Source organism: Protopterus annectens, chromosome 14.part0 (genome assembly GCF_019279795.1).
Source record: "Protopterus annectens isolate FY-2018-M chromosome 14.part0, PAN1.0, whole genome shotgun sequence".
NCBI classification, from domain to species: domain Eukaryota; kingdom Metazoa; phylum Chordata; order Ceratodontiformes; family Protopteridae; genus Protopterus; species Protopterus annectens.
In genome coordinates, this window is record NC_056748.1 from 864,283,125 (window position 1) to 864,300,137 (window position 17,013).

Sequence of the window (17,013 nt, forward strand, 5' to 3'; positions counted from 1 at the left end):
TAAAGCATGGAAAAGAAATGGAAAAAAAACAATTTACCATGTATATAAAGACCAGAATTTCTTTTTCTGCTTCTTGTCAACAAATAACATATGTGGTATGGACACACCTACACATACTTCACTCACTCATTTCTTTTACACAGATGATTGAAATAACTCCTGGAACATTCCTTACTCCTTCAACATACATATATTTCTTATATTCTACAGTCTACTTTATTGGAAAAATAACTATTATGTTTTTTTTTAAATCCCTGAAGTTTTAGACATGTTCAAAAATGTATAGCCTATACAACACACACTAGGTGCTGCAAATCTTATAAAGTAGCAATCCGGAAATGCGCATTCTATTCATCCTTACTTGTATACTTGATTCCCTTCAATCTTATTTCTCATGTCACACTATATGTGAATTCTGCTCATCTAACACTCATAATTTTTTCATTACTAATTTTTCACCTAAATGTGCATCTCTGCAGAACGTACCTCTCAACTGTCCAGATTTTCAAAGAATGTCCAGATTTTTGCCTCATATTTTTGGTTTGATTCTTGTAAATGTGTTTTTCTAGAAATAATTGAGAATTTCAGTCACCAAATAATAAGAACCATTTGAATTTTAGGCTTCATATCCCTCCATAAAATGTATGCTAATGCACAACATGTTATTCTAGCAAATCTATAAGTTTATAAGAGCAGTGTTTAAAACATGTTCCTGAATCTAGGCCTTGATCCCCAGACATTTTGAAATGCCACATAGCATTTAGTAGCTAAATATTATTTAGTAGTTAAAGTTTAAAGTTTAGTAACTGCTTCAGTAACTATACATATAATATTTATTAGCCAAGGAACATTTTACTGTCACAACTCAAACTAGCTATATATGTGCTCTCTGTCATTTTTTTAAATATAAATATACATAATTTAAATTATATTAAGCATTTTCTTTTAAAATTCCCTAAACCAAAATGGATAGTCAGCCCACTTTTTCTTTAGCTGACCTCAGAGCACATGGGTTTTCTCAGAGACTGTAGTAATTGCCTTATACTATAAGCTACAGATGGAAGTGTCACTCAAAAAAATAAGTTGTAGGCAGCACACCTGATAGACCAATCATGTACACACACTACACAACCCAGTATTTCATATGTTGATGAAGAAATCCCTAGCAAAGCCTCCTAGATGAAGGAAGATCAAGTCTCACTGCAAAATGCTTCAACACATTCCGACATACCATCAAGATGCAATCAACAGGGGTTAAATTACGTCAAGCCCAATATGGCAAAAGAACAACACAAATGAAAATGTCTTAGCGACTGATGACTTCATAGTCAGACACACCTATTCCCTACCCTCTAGGCTTGACAAGGAAAAGGTCTGGTAAGTGGTCTCTCAGGTGCCAGGATTTCTGATTGAAACTTGACTGATATGCTTAGAAAGCACTCACTCCTATACTACAAGTTTGTGTCTATCATGTCTTCAATTTTGATGAAATCTGTGGTGGTGTTGCTGTATTTGTCAAAGATAATACCATCTCCAAACAGATCTCCAGAGAACCACGATGAAAGTCAAGGAGCCCCAAATCACACCAATTAGGACTTGCACTTTGTTGCCTGTTATAGGACACCCAGTATGTCCCATGAAAATCATACAAGGTTCCTGAACATTCTTGTAGAATGCCCTACAAATAAAAATTCTTTCATTCAGGGAGACTAACAAGCTCTTAATAAACTGACACACACAAGCATCAAATGTGGATTATGTCCAAAAGTTCCTAGGTATAATAAACAAAAATTGCCTGTCTCAGACTGCAGACAGTCTCACTAGGGGATATAATGTCCTTGACCTAATCATTACGAACATGGCACTGTCCTGATCTGTGTTCTGATATCTTCCTCTTGGTTAAGTCAGGCCATAAATTAGTAACCCAAAGCTTCTAAAGCCACTGAATCAAAACTATCCCAATTCAAAGATATCAAACATGCAAATCTTAACAAATTTTTATGACTGACTTACTAAATTCCACTTACTGTAACATCATCCTTGATGCGGGCTATTGCAGGTAATTTTACAATGAGAAATCTACATCCACCTAGACAAATGCACTGAACAAGCTGTCGCAACCACACCAAAATATAATGGAAAATTTCAAAGCAAACCACCTGGTGCTCCACCTACATAAATAAACTCAACAATAAAAGAAAAAAAACACAAACTTATCAAAGCATACCGCAGGTCATGTTACCTTCAGATCGAGTATAATACAAAGATACTGACTAAAAGTTATAAATTATAATTAGTTCCACTAAAGTGAACCATTAACTTAAATTAGTATCTGAAAAAAGGAACGATTACAAATCCTTTTTTAGCTACAATCGTCGGAAAACTAAGAAATAACACCCAACACTTCTCCAAAGTTATTCATGATGGCAACACACACTGTAACTTAGAAGATATTACCAACATACTAGCAGTCACATTTACAGCATATTTTACCCTGAGACAACTGTCCAAAATCCACTTTTACCTAACTCATTCCATCACCTTATCATCATACAACAAGGTTGCATTGAAGGTGCTGGCCAAGACCAAAAATACTGCCACTATGGGACCTGACAGTATACCAGACTGCCTAATAAACAGTACTAAACATGTTTTGGCTAAATCCCTTATTCAGACTATTTAGCCTGAGCTTAACCATAGGCTTTGTCCCTGATGTTTGATGATCAGTGGTGATGCCATCCCAAAAGGGTGGCCACATTACTGACCGCGGTAATTAAAGACCAATCAGGATAAAAAGTTTCATCTGCAAGGCATTGGAACACCTTACAGCTGACTTGATTAACTATGAAATAAAGAATCCTGTCAAGTTGGACCCATAGCAGTTTGGTTTTGTCAAGGACAGATTCATGGCTAATGATCCTGGTTAAGTTGTTTGAAAGGTTATAAGCCTTCTTTCCTCTGACACCAGGGATGAATTATTTAAATGGCTGAAGTATGAAGGGTTTCTGCCTATGACTCAGACACTTAGAGTGACATTTTTTCTGTAAAAGGCTTCAGTACTTAATATAATGAGTTCATATCCAGGCATGTCTAAAGGTCAGTTCCCTGTGCTTTCTCCTGTCAACGTGGTGAACTTGGGCATCCTTAGGCAATGTAGCAACTGCCTCATGTACACAGACAACCCTCTCCTCTTACCTACCAACACTATGACTTGAGAGATACACATACATAGCCAAATTGGAAGCCAAGCACTCTCCAGCCAAGACTGGATTAGCCAGTCTAGAGGAGAAGGATAACACCTGCATCACACCACATTCAACACATAGCCCTCCAGAACATACACCACCACAACCCTCACATAGTAACACAAAACACACATCTACTTTCACGGAGGCTCTCAATAAAAATCTGCCCAAACAACAGAGACCTCTGAGGCAGAAATGCAAACCACCACCACATCCCAGCATAAACCATGAGACACACAGCTAACAAACAGTGTGCCACTCAACCAAAGCCCATAAGGCAAAACAACTTACCCAATACACTAGTCATAGGTGACTCAATAGTAAGACACACTGATGTCCCACTCACTAGGTTGAATAAGGAGAAAGTTACGGTCAGCTGCCTGTTGGGTGCCAGTATCTACCACATAACGCATGCACTTAGGTCACTCTACAACAGATACAAATATGACTCTGTCATTGTCCATGTTGGTGTAAATTACCTGAAACATACCTCCCTGGACTACATGAAGAGAGACATAGAGGAGCTATCTGATCTTGTAGCCCATGCAGGTATGACCTTAGCTCTGAGTAGCATCCTACCATCACCGAGAATGACAGTACAAGAAGAAAATGACCGACTTCAACAAGTGGCTACATTTCTGGTGTCATTCTAAGGGGATCCAATATCTGTCTGCCTGGGTTGACATGATCGACAGACCTCGATGCTTCAACAGAGATGGCCTGCACTTGTCACCCCAGGGATTCCAGATACTGGCAAAGGCTCTTGCTACCCTTATAGTGCCTTTTTTAGGCAATGTCCTAAAGACAAAATTACCACCATAACAGCTACAAGCAAATGAAATCTGAGGGTTATGCTACTCAGTGCTAGATGTCCAAATCTCAAAATGTACTCGCTCGAAGCACTCCTTAAAATGGAGAGCATTGACATCTCTGCAGTGACTGAGACCTGATTCAAGGCTCCAGAGAGCACCCCAGCACTACCAGACTACAATTCATACCACACCTTTAAGCCCCTAAACCTGCACCGAAGCACTAAAGGCGGTGGTGTCTCCATATTCATAAAGGATATGCACACCTCCAGACTAGTAGCCCAACATAACACATCAGAGATACTTCAGGTACAACTAACACTGGGTAAAACTGCAATCCAGGTTGTAGCCTGCTACAGATCCCCCACCATATCCCAATACTCCCATGCCACATTCCTAAACACACTGGAAAATATTAGGGTACAACCCAATACCCTTATACTGGGAGACTTTAACTACCCCTCCATTAACTGGGAAAATTACTCATGTACCAACAAACTTGTTCAATGTATTCTGGAATTCATTAATTCCAATGCCCTGGACCAACTCATTCTTACCCCCATCAGGGGTAATAACATCCTTGACCTGATCATTACTAACATGGGTGACCGTTGCTCTACACCAGTAATCAACCCTCCTTGGTCAGATCTGACCATAAGCTAATCACCATGGATATCCACATCCCACCCCCCACCCCCAAAGGAAACCACCATAAAAAACATCTCCAAAGCCAATTTTGGGCTTCTAAAAACAGAGGTGGCTAACTTCATGACATCCATGCAAATGGAAAATAGGCGCATGAGCGATGAATCATACACCAATACACTGCATGAGCACATTCACAAGTGCATGTAATGGGTCATACCAAACAGAATCAAGACATTCTCCTCCAAAAAAAGGAAGCCAATCCTGTTGATCCCCAACCATAAACAAACTCTACAACAGAAGGGAAAAACTGTTGCAGAAAAGGGTGAAGTCCCAAGACTGGAAAAACTACTTTGTAAAGGAATTAACCCCGCATCTTAATACCCTGTTCAGTCTCAGCCTCTCCACAGGATATGTGCCCATAGAATGGTGCACGGCAATGGTGGTCCCGCTACACAAGAGTGGGGCCACAACTGACCCTGGGAACTACCGACCAATAAGCCTGACCAGTCTGATATGTAAGGCTATGGAGCGAATCATTATGGAACTCATAAATGGAGAGATTGGGAACCTCCAGTCGCTGGACCCCCACACAGTTTGGCTTTGTCAAGGGCAGATCATGCCTCCTGAACCTGGTGGATTTCTTTGAGACAGTTACTCAGGCTATAGATAAGGAAAAGGAGGTAAACATGGCTTACCTTGACCTTGCTAAATCATTTGACACCATTCCCCATTCAGGTATTATAGATAAGCTCACCAGCCTGGGCATAAACCCTTACGTCACAAGATGGATCGCAAACTGGCTCTCAGACAGATCCCATAAAGTAAGAGTAGTGGGATCTATGTCCGAATCCAGACCAGTAACGAGTGGTGTGCCTCAGGGCTCTGTCCTGGGGCCCCTCCTGTTTGGCATATACTTCTTAAAAGTACAGGCAAGCATAGAAGGGCTGTGGCTGACTAAATTTGCAGACGACTGCAAACTAGGTGCTATAATAGAGTCTCCAGCCAACATGGAGATCCTCCAGAAGGGCCTAAATGAGACTGATGCATGGTGTCAAAGCCATGGTCTCAAGCTAAATGCAAAAAAATGCATAGTAATCCCCTTTGGAAAAAACAGAGTACCCGCAAACTACAACATAGGAGGTAATCCCCTGAAATCTGAAAAAGAAATAAGGGATCTAGGGACACAAGTAGATAGTCAGCTTTCCTTGATAACCATATTGCCAAAGTGGTTAGAAAATCCTTCTATGTGACCCATCTGATCATGAAAGGGTTCGCATCAAGATCTAAGGATGTAATGGTGCCCCCTCTACTCTTCCCTCATTAGACCCATTATTGAGTACAATGCACCAATTGGAATGTACCTGGCTAGACATCTCCAGCAGCTGGAGAGACCACAGAGATACCTAACCAAGAGGATTACTGGCCTCAAACAGTTTCCCTATGTAGCACGATTGAAAAAGCTAAGACTGTTCTCTGTTGCATACCGCTTTCTCAGAGGCGATCTCTGTCTAACGTACAGAGCCATGTCCAACCCAGAATTGTTGAACATGCTCCATCTTGGCAAAACCAAATCTACACGAGCTACACGCTCTAGGGATATAAACCTCAACACAACAATGAATAGAACATGCTGGAGGGACAGATTCCCTTCGCAGAGACTTCCCTTATTATGGAACAGGGTCCCGATCTACATAAGACAGAGCCCCTCACTATCACTCTTCAAGAGGAACCTTGATGAGTGGATGGGTAACAGAAAGTTCATACCGGGGATCACACCAACAGCACTTCTAGATAGGGGCCAAGGGTACTAGCTGCTAGTACAAGGGTCTAGGGAACTAATAAAGGGGTGGTGAATACCGCACAACGTGGCTAGGCTAAGATATGCCTTCGGGCAGATAGCCCAGTACCAACCTATGAACCTATACATCTGAATACACAGTGATGAAAACTAGTATCACTGGGTTAATATTTCTTTTGAAACAGTCTGCACTCTTGGTAAGGCGTTTTGTATAGTAACCAGCTGGATCAGGCCCATTTTGCTAGTAATGACATTTTTTCTGTAAGCTAGTTGTGGATTTTAGTTATTTATTTTATTATTTTTCAATTAAATACATTTATTGAAAAACAAATGTCATTGTCATGGAGTTCACTTTAGGTGGTGGTAGTTACTCTGATGTTGACGTTTAGCATTTATTTTTATATGCACACAGTGTGTGCAATTTCACTTTCTTCTCACTCTCTTTTTGTTTAATTCAGGCTAAGAAAGGAGTTTAGAATAAGCTGTCTGACTGGTTGGTCACACCTAAGATGTGCACAAAAAACACATTCATCCTACTGCAAATACATTCCTTCAATTCCTTCATTTTTTTTCCCATCCCAAACCAGTTCACCAGCTGTTTGAAATCATTCAATATCATCTCCACATCCTTTTAGTGGGGATACCCTAATGCAATCCTGACAGTTCAGACTTACCTCTGCAGGAACCCTACAGACACAGTGAAGGGAGTGATTATGACTGCACTTGGAGGAGAAGCCATCTGGACTGCTGCACCGCTGTCTAAGGGACTACTGATACTGCCAAAAAACTCTTGCTGCATGCTCAGATCATGTCTGTTAAAAGGTATTCAGGATTGAGACAGAATAGTCCCTACATCCATGTTTATGTCATCCTGGCACAAATTCCTTGAAGTTGAGCCTCTTGTGGTATCTTATAGTCTGCATTGATTACTCCAGCTGTTAACATTCCCTTTCAGCCCCCAACCCCTTAAGCCCTACCAATAAGAAATGCAAACAGGCAAAACCTTTTCATTCTCCCAATTTCTGGTCAGTTTCTTTAGGGTCTGGCATTGGGCTGCTTGTTGAATTAGGGTCACCTGACTTCATGTAAGTGGGTAAGTTGTTAAGATAAATATGCTACTGACAAAACCACATACCACACTTACTTAACTCATTATATTTGCACAAACTATACATATTTTATTAACTTACAATGTACATATTTTTATATACAATCTATGTGCATCAACAGAAACCTTTATTTACATGTTGTGGATATCATCAAACCCCAAACTCATCAAAAATCTTACTCCAAACCTCTATCATAGCAATGGCTAAGTTAAACAAAAAAATGAAATCACACATGTGAAGGCATCAACCCACTATCAACTAAAGTTGTTTTAAGGTACTTCCATATGAACAAAAAGTAAAATTAAACTATTTAAAAACTCAGCCATTCTGAAATTATCATTACCGACAACATGAACCCGATCCTGTATAATTAAACTAAAAAAGTTAATAGAAAAAAATTATCAATCCTCAAGAAACTACTAAAAACAACACAAAAAGGGTATGACAACTGCAGGAAGAAATGTTTAAAAATCACCTCAGAAATAGAACTGAAATCCACCAGCGAGACAACCAAAAAATAACAGTAAAATAAACTATGTAAAGCCCTACTCCATGGACAGCTTAAGCATACAATGCAGTTACTGAATGCCACTGAGGAAAAAACTGTGACTGAAACTAATAAATGGAATTTGTGGAGATCTATGTCATGTGATAACGAAACCACGATCTTATGACTTGTGGCTTTACCACTTATCATGGAACTTGTTTCTTAGAGTGCAACTATGTGACATAATCCGGACCCTATTTTTTTTAAATATATCATGTAAATATCTATAAACACACACACACACACACACACACACACACACACACACACACACACACATGTTGTTGTGTCTTTTGGCTTTGCCTAGTTAGGGGTCGCCACAGCATAACTCCGGTCCACTAATGATTGGCAGTAGATTTTTACATGCCGAGTTGCCACCCCTGACGCACAACCTTCAATGAAGGTACGCCCATTCAAGCATGTCTCCACACAGAAGATGCTCTAGCTGAGAAACGAACAGGACAACGTCTTACTGTGAGGCGACAATGCTACTGCAGCACCACCACCGCAGTTACACACACACACACACACACACACATACACATATATATATATATATATATATATATATATATACATATACACACTCACACACACACACACATATATATATATATATATATATATATATATATATATATGAAAAAACTTCAACCAAGCCCCAGGATAAAAATGAAACACACAATCCCAGTGTGGAAGGAACTGCCAAAAATTATATAACGGCAGAGGTGACAATTGTAGTGCAATATCTAAGCATATGCTCTCCTATGAGCATCATACCTTTCTATTTCAAGTAATACATGTTCAGCCAAGTTGTTTAAGAGGTGGCGATATTGTTAATCGCACTGAAGCAGCAGAAACCCGGTGGATTTTGCGGTTAGCGGCTCATTGGGGTAGGGGACTTAATGAGTCCGTCCCCCTTAAGCCATCCCTTAAAGGCAGATCTATCAGATGAATTTAGATTCAGTGTTTTATATTTGACTGTCATTGTATTTCAATGTAGCTATGCTCTTGATATTTAGCGCTTCATGGTAGTTGTAGTTTTTTATATTTTTGTATTTTGTAGTTTTGGGTTAAGGAAATGATGTCTTTGTTCAGGAAGTGATGTTCTTTGTTCAGGAAGTGATGTTTTTTGAATTTCACTATATGTAAGCATCATCATTACTGTTTTTTATTTACGTCTGAAGAAGCGGCAGGACTGCGAAAGCGCTCACGTTATTAAACTTCTACCTTTTTGGAATACACACTGACTGGTTCTTTGAAGCCACGCATCTACTTTGGTTCATATATTTCTTGGCCGTTATATAATTTTTGGCAGTTCCTTCCGCACTGGGATTGTGTGTTTCATATATATATATATATATATATATATATATATATATATATATATATACACACACACACACACACACACACACATATAAATTATATATATTTGTGTGTGTGTGTGTGTGTGTGTGTGTGTATGAATCTGTAATGACAATCACCAGTGACAAAACATCAAACTCATCAGTAACTACTATTAATCACCCTAAAATCATCGCCAAAAAATAACTGCAAATGTAAACCAAAAGGTTACATTTCCAATTACAAAAAATTAAAACAAAAAACAGCTTTTTACCTGAGGGCTTCACCCCCCACACCCCTGGAAATTATATATACTAACTTTGGGTTCAAACAAACTGAAAAAAGGGGTAAAACCCTCGAATTATAAAACAGTCGATATAATGAACTAGCACTCATATATATATATATATACACACACATATACACACACACACATACAGTGGATATAAAAAGTGCACACACCCCTGTTAAAATGCCAGGTTTTTTGTGAAATAAAAATATGAGATCACAATACATAATTTCAAAACTTTCCCCACTTTTAATATGACCTATAACCTGTACAATTTAATTGAAAAACAAACAAATCTGTTAGGGGAAAAAATATAAAAAAAAATAAAAACGTACAATAAGCTGGTTGGCTAAGTGTGCACACTGTGTGTATGTATATATATATATATATATATATATATATATATATATATATATATATATATATGTATATATATATATATATATATATATATATATATACACACATATATATAGATATACACACACACACACACACACACTATCAATTTCTATGCCTTTCTATATACAACACAGCTGTATATATGCAAATAAACTTATGCCTTTAACATTCTCTGTCATCAATGGATTTTTGGGCATAATCTGTACCACTTAGGCAATCTTATGTGGACTACACTTGTCCTTTGCAACTTGTGATATCTAAAATGCAGTAGTTAAAGTGAAAAAACACACAAATATCTGTGCAGAATGAACAGAATATGTTCCATCTTATAGTAGTAACTTCCCCTAAACACCAACTCTTCCAACTACTCTATCATACAGCGTGGCAACTTTTAAGTATATAAACAGAAGCACATGTCCCTTTCAGAAGCACACGTCCCTTTGTTGTTTACTGGGCATGAACACATTTACTCTGATCCTGCACTCCAGTCCTACTTATTTCTCAAACCACAGCCCTGTGCACAGTTCTTATTCACACAGCAGAGACCTTACCTACTTTAATTTCCTTTCACTGAGCTGAAGGTAAGCTGCTCTTCTACTTTCTAGCACCAGATGCAGAACAAAACATTCTTTTTAACTAGTCTGCAGTGCTAACAAACTTATGAAAAACACTGCTTCTGTCAGGAATACTAGATAAAAATAGAGAATCCCTAGATTCTTCTTCTCCAAACAAGATGACTGCTCATTTCACATATACTGTCGTTCTGTGATGCACTCTGATCTACATTCTGTATTTAAATAAGACTCGCTACCATGGATTTCATTTTAGGTGGTGGTAGTTGCTCTGAAGGGGAAAGTTTAATGTGTATTTTTTGTGCATATAATGTGTGCAGTTTCATTTTCTTTTTTTTTCTGCTTAACCATGGTTGAGGAAACGGTTTAAGAATGAGGTTCTGGCCTGATATTTTCCTTGTGTCAGTCACCAACGTCACCTCATAAATGTTGTAAACACAGCAAAGTAAAAATAATGTACCCATATAAATACAATAATAAAACAACGGTAGCTGCCCAAAACACTAGTGCTTATTATGTATGACCACCTCATGGTGAAAACTGCTACCAGGTTTCAGTCATTATCGCATATCTTGCATCACCAGTTGCAAAATGTCAGCATTTGAAAAGAAGAAGAATCTGCAGTTAAACGCTATTGTCCATTAACATTTTAACAAGTTTATGGTTTGGAGTCTGCATGTTTGCCCTGAGGTCGAATGAGTTTCAAAAGACATGCAGGTAGGTGCGTCTGTTTATGTGTGTACCTTCTCTGAAGGTTGGGTGCCAGGCTGGCAACTTGACACCATAAAAACACCACTGCCAATCAATCTGCGGACCAGTGATAGGCTGTGGCAACCCCTAACCAGGAAAAGCTGAAAGACATTGCTATGGTGCTGACATTATTTTTTCTTATAAGAAAACTCAAACTACAGATTAGAGAACATGAGAAAAACATATTTGAAAAAGTCAACAGAACTGGATGTAAAGCCATCAAAAGCAGGATTAAAAAGGCATTGGAACCAGTGTCATTTTAATGAAATAATGAAATGGCAGCATCATTTTGCAATAAAGATTCATTAACAAATTGATAACTATACACAAATCCCTTTATACATTTTTCTTTCTTTCCCCGTCCTTCCTTGTACGTCTGCCCTTTACTTGCTTTTCTTCAGTAAACCATTTTTCTAGGTTGTGATGTACCTGCCAAATAGATTCAATTAACTGCAATAATTAGAAGGAACACATTCAATAAAATATTGAAAATCTGAAAATTGCTCTTACATATTCATAAGACAGTGTGACTGGAAGGTTTTGTTCCCTGCATTCAGCGTTTAGTTTTATTAACGAGTGCTTTTTCATTATGTCATCGACGATGAAGTCTTAAACAATTAAAGGTAGCATAAAGATGGCAAAATTCCACCAAGAAGGATCTAGAAGAGCAACTCAAGACATTGAGGGCACACTGTCATATCTCCAAGTCTTACTTAATGCTTCAGTAACATTTGTGCTTTATTTCTCATTTTTTGAAGAAGGCTGCAGTTTCTGGAAAATCTATTTTGACTTTTAGCATACAGCAGCAACTCTAAACTTCATCAACTGTTCTCCCATTTATTTGAAACCACAATCACCTTCCTATGTGGCATGCAGAAATAAAGCCTTAATAAGACCAAGACAACCTGACTTTTAGTTGCAGCTCAGGTGCTGGAAGGATTGGCAGTGGAGGATGCGAGTAAGTGGCTGATTTCAGCTTACCCATTCTGGGAATAGGTAAAGGTAGTTCTGGTTGGCAGATAGCGACCCTACATGCGCACCAAGAGCAAGGATGTGAGCTTGCAGTAGGTAAGCTGCTGAACAAGTAGCTGTCATAAGCACATACGTGGAGGCACGCATGTGCATTGGGAAAGGGGAACACTACACCTCAGTTCAACCAGCTTGTGGGTAGGGTTTGGCCTTAACAGAAATATTCTCACTTTCTATAGCTGGATGAACTCATTGCACTGTTTGGGAAAACTTATAATATTAAGACCAGTGCTTATAAAACAGCAACAGTTATCAGTCATTAGAATTTCACCTTGCTGAATAAGTACTGTTTCTAAGCAGGAGTTGGGAAGAAATGTGAGCTAAAAAATAAAATAAACAGCTCAGGGTGCAGAGAGGTGCAGAACAACAAGACCAACTGAAAAAAGAAACTGAACCAAACTTGCACAGCCACAACGTTTATTAGCAAAGAAATAAAGGATAAAATAACATTAGCGCTTTCACAACTGCTCCTGTCGCTTCATCAGGCAAACTAAACATCTATCCATCCAGTTTATCATGTCAGCTGATACTCAGAATAGAAATCAGATGTTTCAGTTATACAACTGAGGCAAACTAGTACTATAAATGGAAAGTGCTATAGTAGAATATATATAAAGTTATCTAAAAGCCGTCCGTCCGCCAGTCCATAAATGTGCAATGATAAAAATATAAATGAGAAACATCTCTAAAAAAACATATGTAGAAGAACTTATATACAAAATCTATATAAAAAACATGTATACAGGGAGAACTCACACTGGGAAAATCTCTCTAAAACATGTTACTATACAGAAGTAACCTCATAAAAATCTTCATAAAAATCTCATATAAGGCTCATAAAAATACATATTAGAGCACAGAGAGGCACATAAAAAGTATAAAAAAATATATATACATATATGTATAAAAAATGCATATTGTGCATATATAGATGGGTGTAAAATACTTAACACCTAAGACAGCGAGACTTCAAAAAAGGTTCTAAAAATGTTGTACTATTAAGGCCAGGATATTTCTCGGCATTCAATGAGAGGATCCATTTTTTCAATGCTTTCAGTTAAATTTTCTATATCACCCCCTCTTACGCTAAGGTGGACAACATGAATAAGAAAAAACTTAAAATAACGTGTGAAATCTGTTTCCTTAATATGTGTAGCCAAGGCATTATTGTCTTTACAGTTGTTAATGACCCTAATGTATTCAAGGATCCTGTCCTTGAACATTCTATTAGTTTTACCTACATAGAATACAAAGCATTTCTGACAAAAAGAAAAATAAACAACATTCATTGTTCTGCAATCAGCATAGCCATGAATTGTGATAGTAAAATGTCGCACGGGGTGTGTGAATGTACTATTTCTGTAGAGATGTTGGCATGCAGAACATCATCTGCATGGAAAGGTGTCAGTCCGCATGGACTGGATAGGTCTATTTATATCCATCTTATTATAAAGATGGTGTTTCAAAGACTTATTTCTAAAAGAAAAGGATGGAATATTGCCTATCTTGTCCATGAGTCCTGGCACCTCATTTAGTATATGCCAATGTCTTTTGATGATGGAAGTATATTCATTCACATCACTTGAATGCTGAAAAACTACTCTAAATCTGGTATTTATCGAAGTTGGATCATGTTGATCATCATTCTGTGTGGCATCCATCAAATATGGTTTACACCTGTTTTCCCTTTGTGTCCAGGCCTCAACTATAGTGGTCTCAAACTCTTCCCTCGAGTAACCTCTATCTAGAAAATCTAGTTTTACATTTTCAAGTGCCACTCTTGCTTCATCATCTTAATTATGTAATCTTAAAACTCTATATACTTGTCCCTTCAGGACATTTTTCGCAATATGTCTCGGATGCATGCTAGTTCTATGCAGCAGGGCATTTCTCCTAGTAGGTTTCCTGTATATACTACTGCTAACCTTATTCAGCTCAGATTTCCTAACCTTCACATCCAGAAAATTAATCTCAATTGCGGAGTGTTGATAGGTAAATCTTAAAAAAATCAGTGGTAGTATGCAAATAGTTCACAAAGTTAGTTAATTCACTTCTAGTACCCTTCCACAACATAAAGATGTCCACAAATCGGATGTACGAAGAAATGTGTACTGTGAGGGATGCCATGTAAATCTTTCAGACACAAAGTGCTGAGAGACACAGGGAAGGTTATATGTCTGGTTATGTTATTTTAAGAGTAATGCTTACAGGCACAAAGCACAGAAAGAGCACTGGCATGTTCATAGATGGTAGAATTTCAGCAAAAAGGCAATGTGCAAGCAGCATCCACGTCTGAATAAGGTATATAGGAGTGTGCATCATGGAAAAGCTGCGTACACGAAATGAGCAGCTGTTTAGTTTGGAGAGGAAAGTGCTGTTGTGCTCACTCCTAGGAGACTACATTATAACTTCACACTTTTATCTAGTGAAATCTGTATTATTTTTGACAGAAGTAGCACTTTGACTGAAGGAGTAGCATCACTCTTAGTCTTAACTGTTGCAGTAATGCTTTTCATATTACGCAAATTTAAAAAAAAAAACAGATTAAGATACAGTAACACTTCTGGAACAGTATGATTTTAAAATTCCATGCTGAGGACTACTATGCAATAGTCATACATTCCTAGATCTTTCAGCTTTATGACCTTTTATTCAGCATGCAGTGAAAACAGTGATGTAGAGTTTATTCCCCCCCAAAGACAGTCTCCACCCATCACAGTACTGTTACACACACACTGTATTTCATTCAAGTAGAGAAGATGTGTCACCACATTGCCAATCAAATGTTCCACTCATGTTCATTAGCTGGACCTAAGGAGGGAAACCATCTATAAATAGTTCCCTTGAGGTGACCCATCTACACACTGCTATCACTTACACAACTGCAGAACAAGCTATACATCAGGCAAGTACGTTTGGTAATATGTGGAATATCGCAATCCCCCGAGACAGCTAAATATCATGACCACTGGTCTCTTTCAATGGTCAGGCATGCTAGTACAATTGTAGCACTTTCCTGCTAGCAAAGGAAATCCAGGCACAGCATTCATTCCTTCACACTCCCATGGATGTCTGTGCGATAACCAGGAGTGTACAAGGGCATCTCCTCCTAGACAATGTCCTACCTCTTACCTATAGAGCAATGCTGAAATACTTTAACAAGTAACAATGCATTTTTAAATGCATTAAACATGTTTGCTGCAAACTGTTTTTTGAATATCAGTATTTACATCATGTTGCATGTTTGAAAACAAATCAGTCAGTATAAAGCAAAACTAAATACCAACGTTTGCATTTATAACGTAATCAAGTACTCATTTCCTGTTTGCATCTGTACTTACATCATAGGCTCCTGCTTTAATCTGCTGATAGAGTTTGTGCTGGTCCTCATCCCAAAATGGTGGATAGCCTACCAGTAATATATACAGAATTACACCTGGGGAGAAAAACAAAATAATAACCTGGCGTCATTACATCATACTTGTTTTTTCTACACACAGACTCAACTAAATTAAATAAAATTTCCAGTGAAATGGAAGAAAGTTCTTTACAGGTGATACATTACTGCTGGATCATGGACGTGTTGCAAGAAAAAAACAAAAGATATGCTTATTTTCACAGCACCCTTTGAATTTTGGTATCATTGCAGCACTGCTCTTTGTTTACAGAAGCCTTGAGATTGTCATACAGCGAAGACAGGCAGTCTCTAACAAAGAGAGCTGGATGCAGCTAAACAACTGAAGAACTTGGTTCTATGTTTCAGAGATGTTTACCACACAGCAGAACTTTAGATTCATCCCCGAAAACTTAATTTGTATCAGCCAGTTTTGCTTAGATTAACAGTAGTCAAAATTGCTGTTTAAATTAGAATCCTGAGTGTTTGAAACAGTCTTCTGCTGGCACTCCCTGGTTTGTATTCTTTGTCCAGGCATGGTACAACTAAGTCATTATTTCTTCCCCTGTAAAACGCTGCTTTAACAATATTTTTTCTGAGACAAAAAATTGCGTAAATTTCTCTCACTGGTATTAGATTTCTTCACTCTGACACTAAACATTAAACCAGTTTTGAATTCAACAAACATCAGCAGGTTTATGTCCCCAGAGCAAAGGACAGAAGGCTGCTACTAATAAAAATACACAACAAAAGAGTTGTGAATCGCCATAACAAAGGTCTTAAAGATAAGGTTCACTACAGCAAAGTGGAATGATGCAGCTACATTCTCTTTCTGCCTAATAGCAATGATCACTGCCATGCATAATCTGCTTGGGTCTTAAACATGCTTTTGGAAGCAATTTTCCCATAATTCACTATCTTGATAAATTCATTTTCTAAAGGACATTGTTTACACATACAAACATTTAAAAATGTGCCACTTTTACTTCTGTTACAAAAATCTTTGCACATTCCCACCCTTTTTTCTAAAATGTATTTTTCCCCTCTTCTATTAATAAAATAATTCTTATCTCC

The 17,013-nt window shown here is 38.0% G+C and overlaps 1 protein-coding gene across 19 annotated transcripts in view; it reads right to left on the reverse strand.

The window, feature by feature from the left end:
* Positions 1-17,013, reverse strand: part of LOC122789306 (calcium/calmodulin-dependent protein kinase type II subunit gamma) — a 2,351,533-nt gene that overhangs the window by 642,316 nt on the left and 1,692,204 nt on the right. For all 19 annotated transcript variants that reach the window (XM_044056632.1, XM_044056627.1, XM_044056637.1 and 16 more), the window contains exon 9: positions 15,887-15,981. In XM_044056632.1, the coding sequence (XP_043912567.1) occupies positions 15,887-15,981 (95 nt within the window). The remainder of the gene's footprint in view (positions 1-15,886; positions 15,982-17,013) is intronic.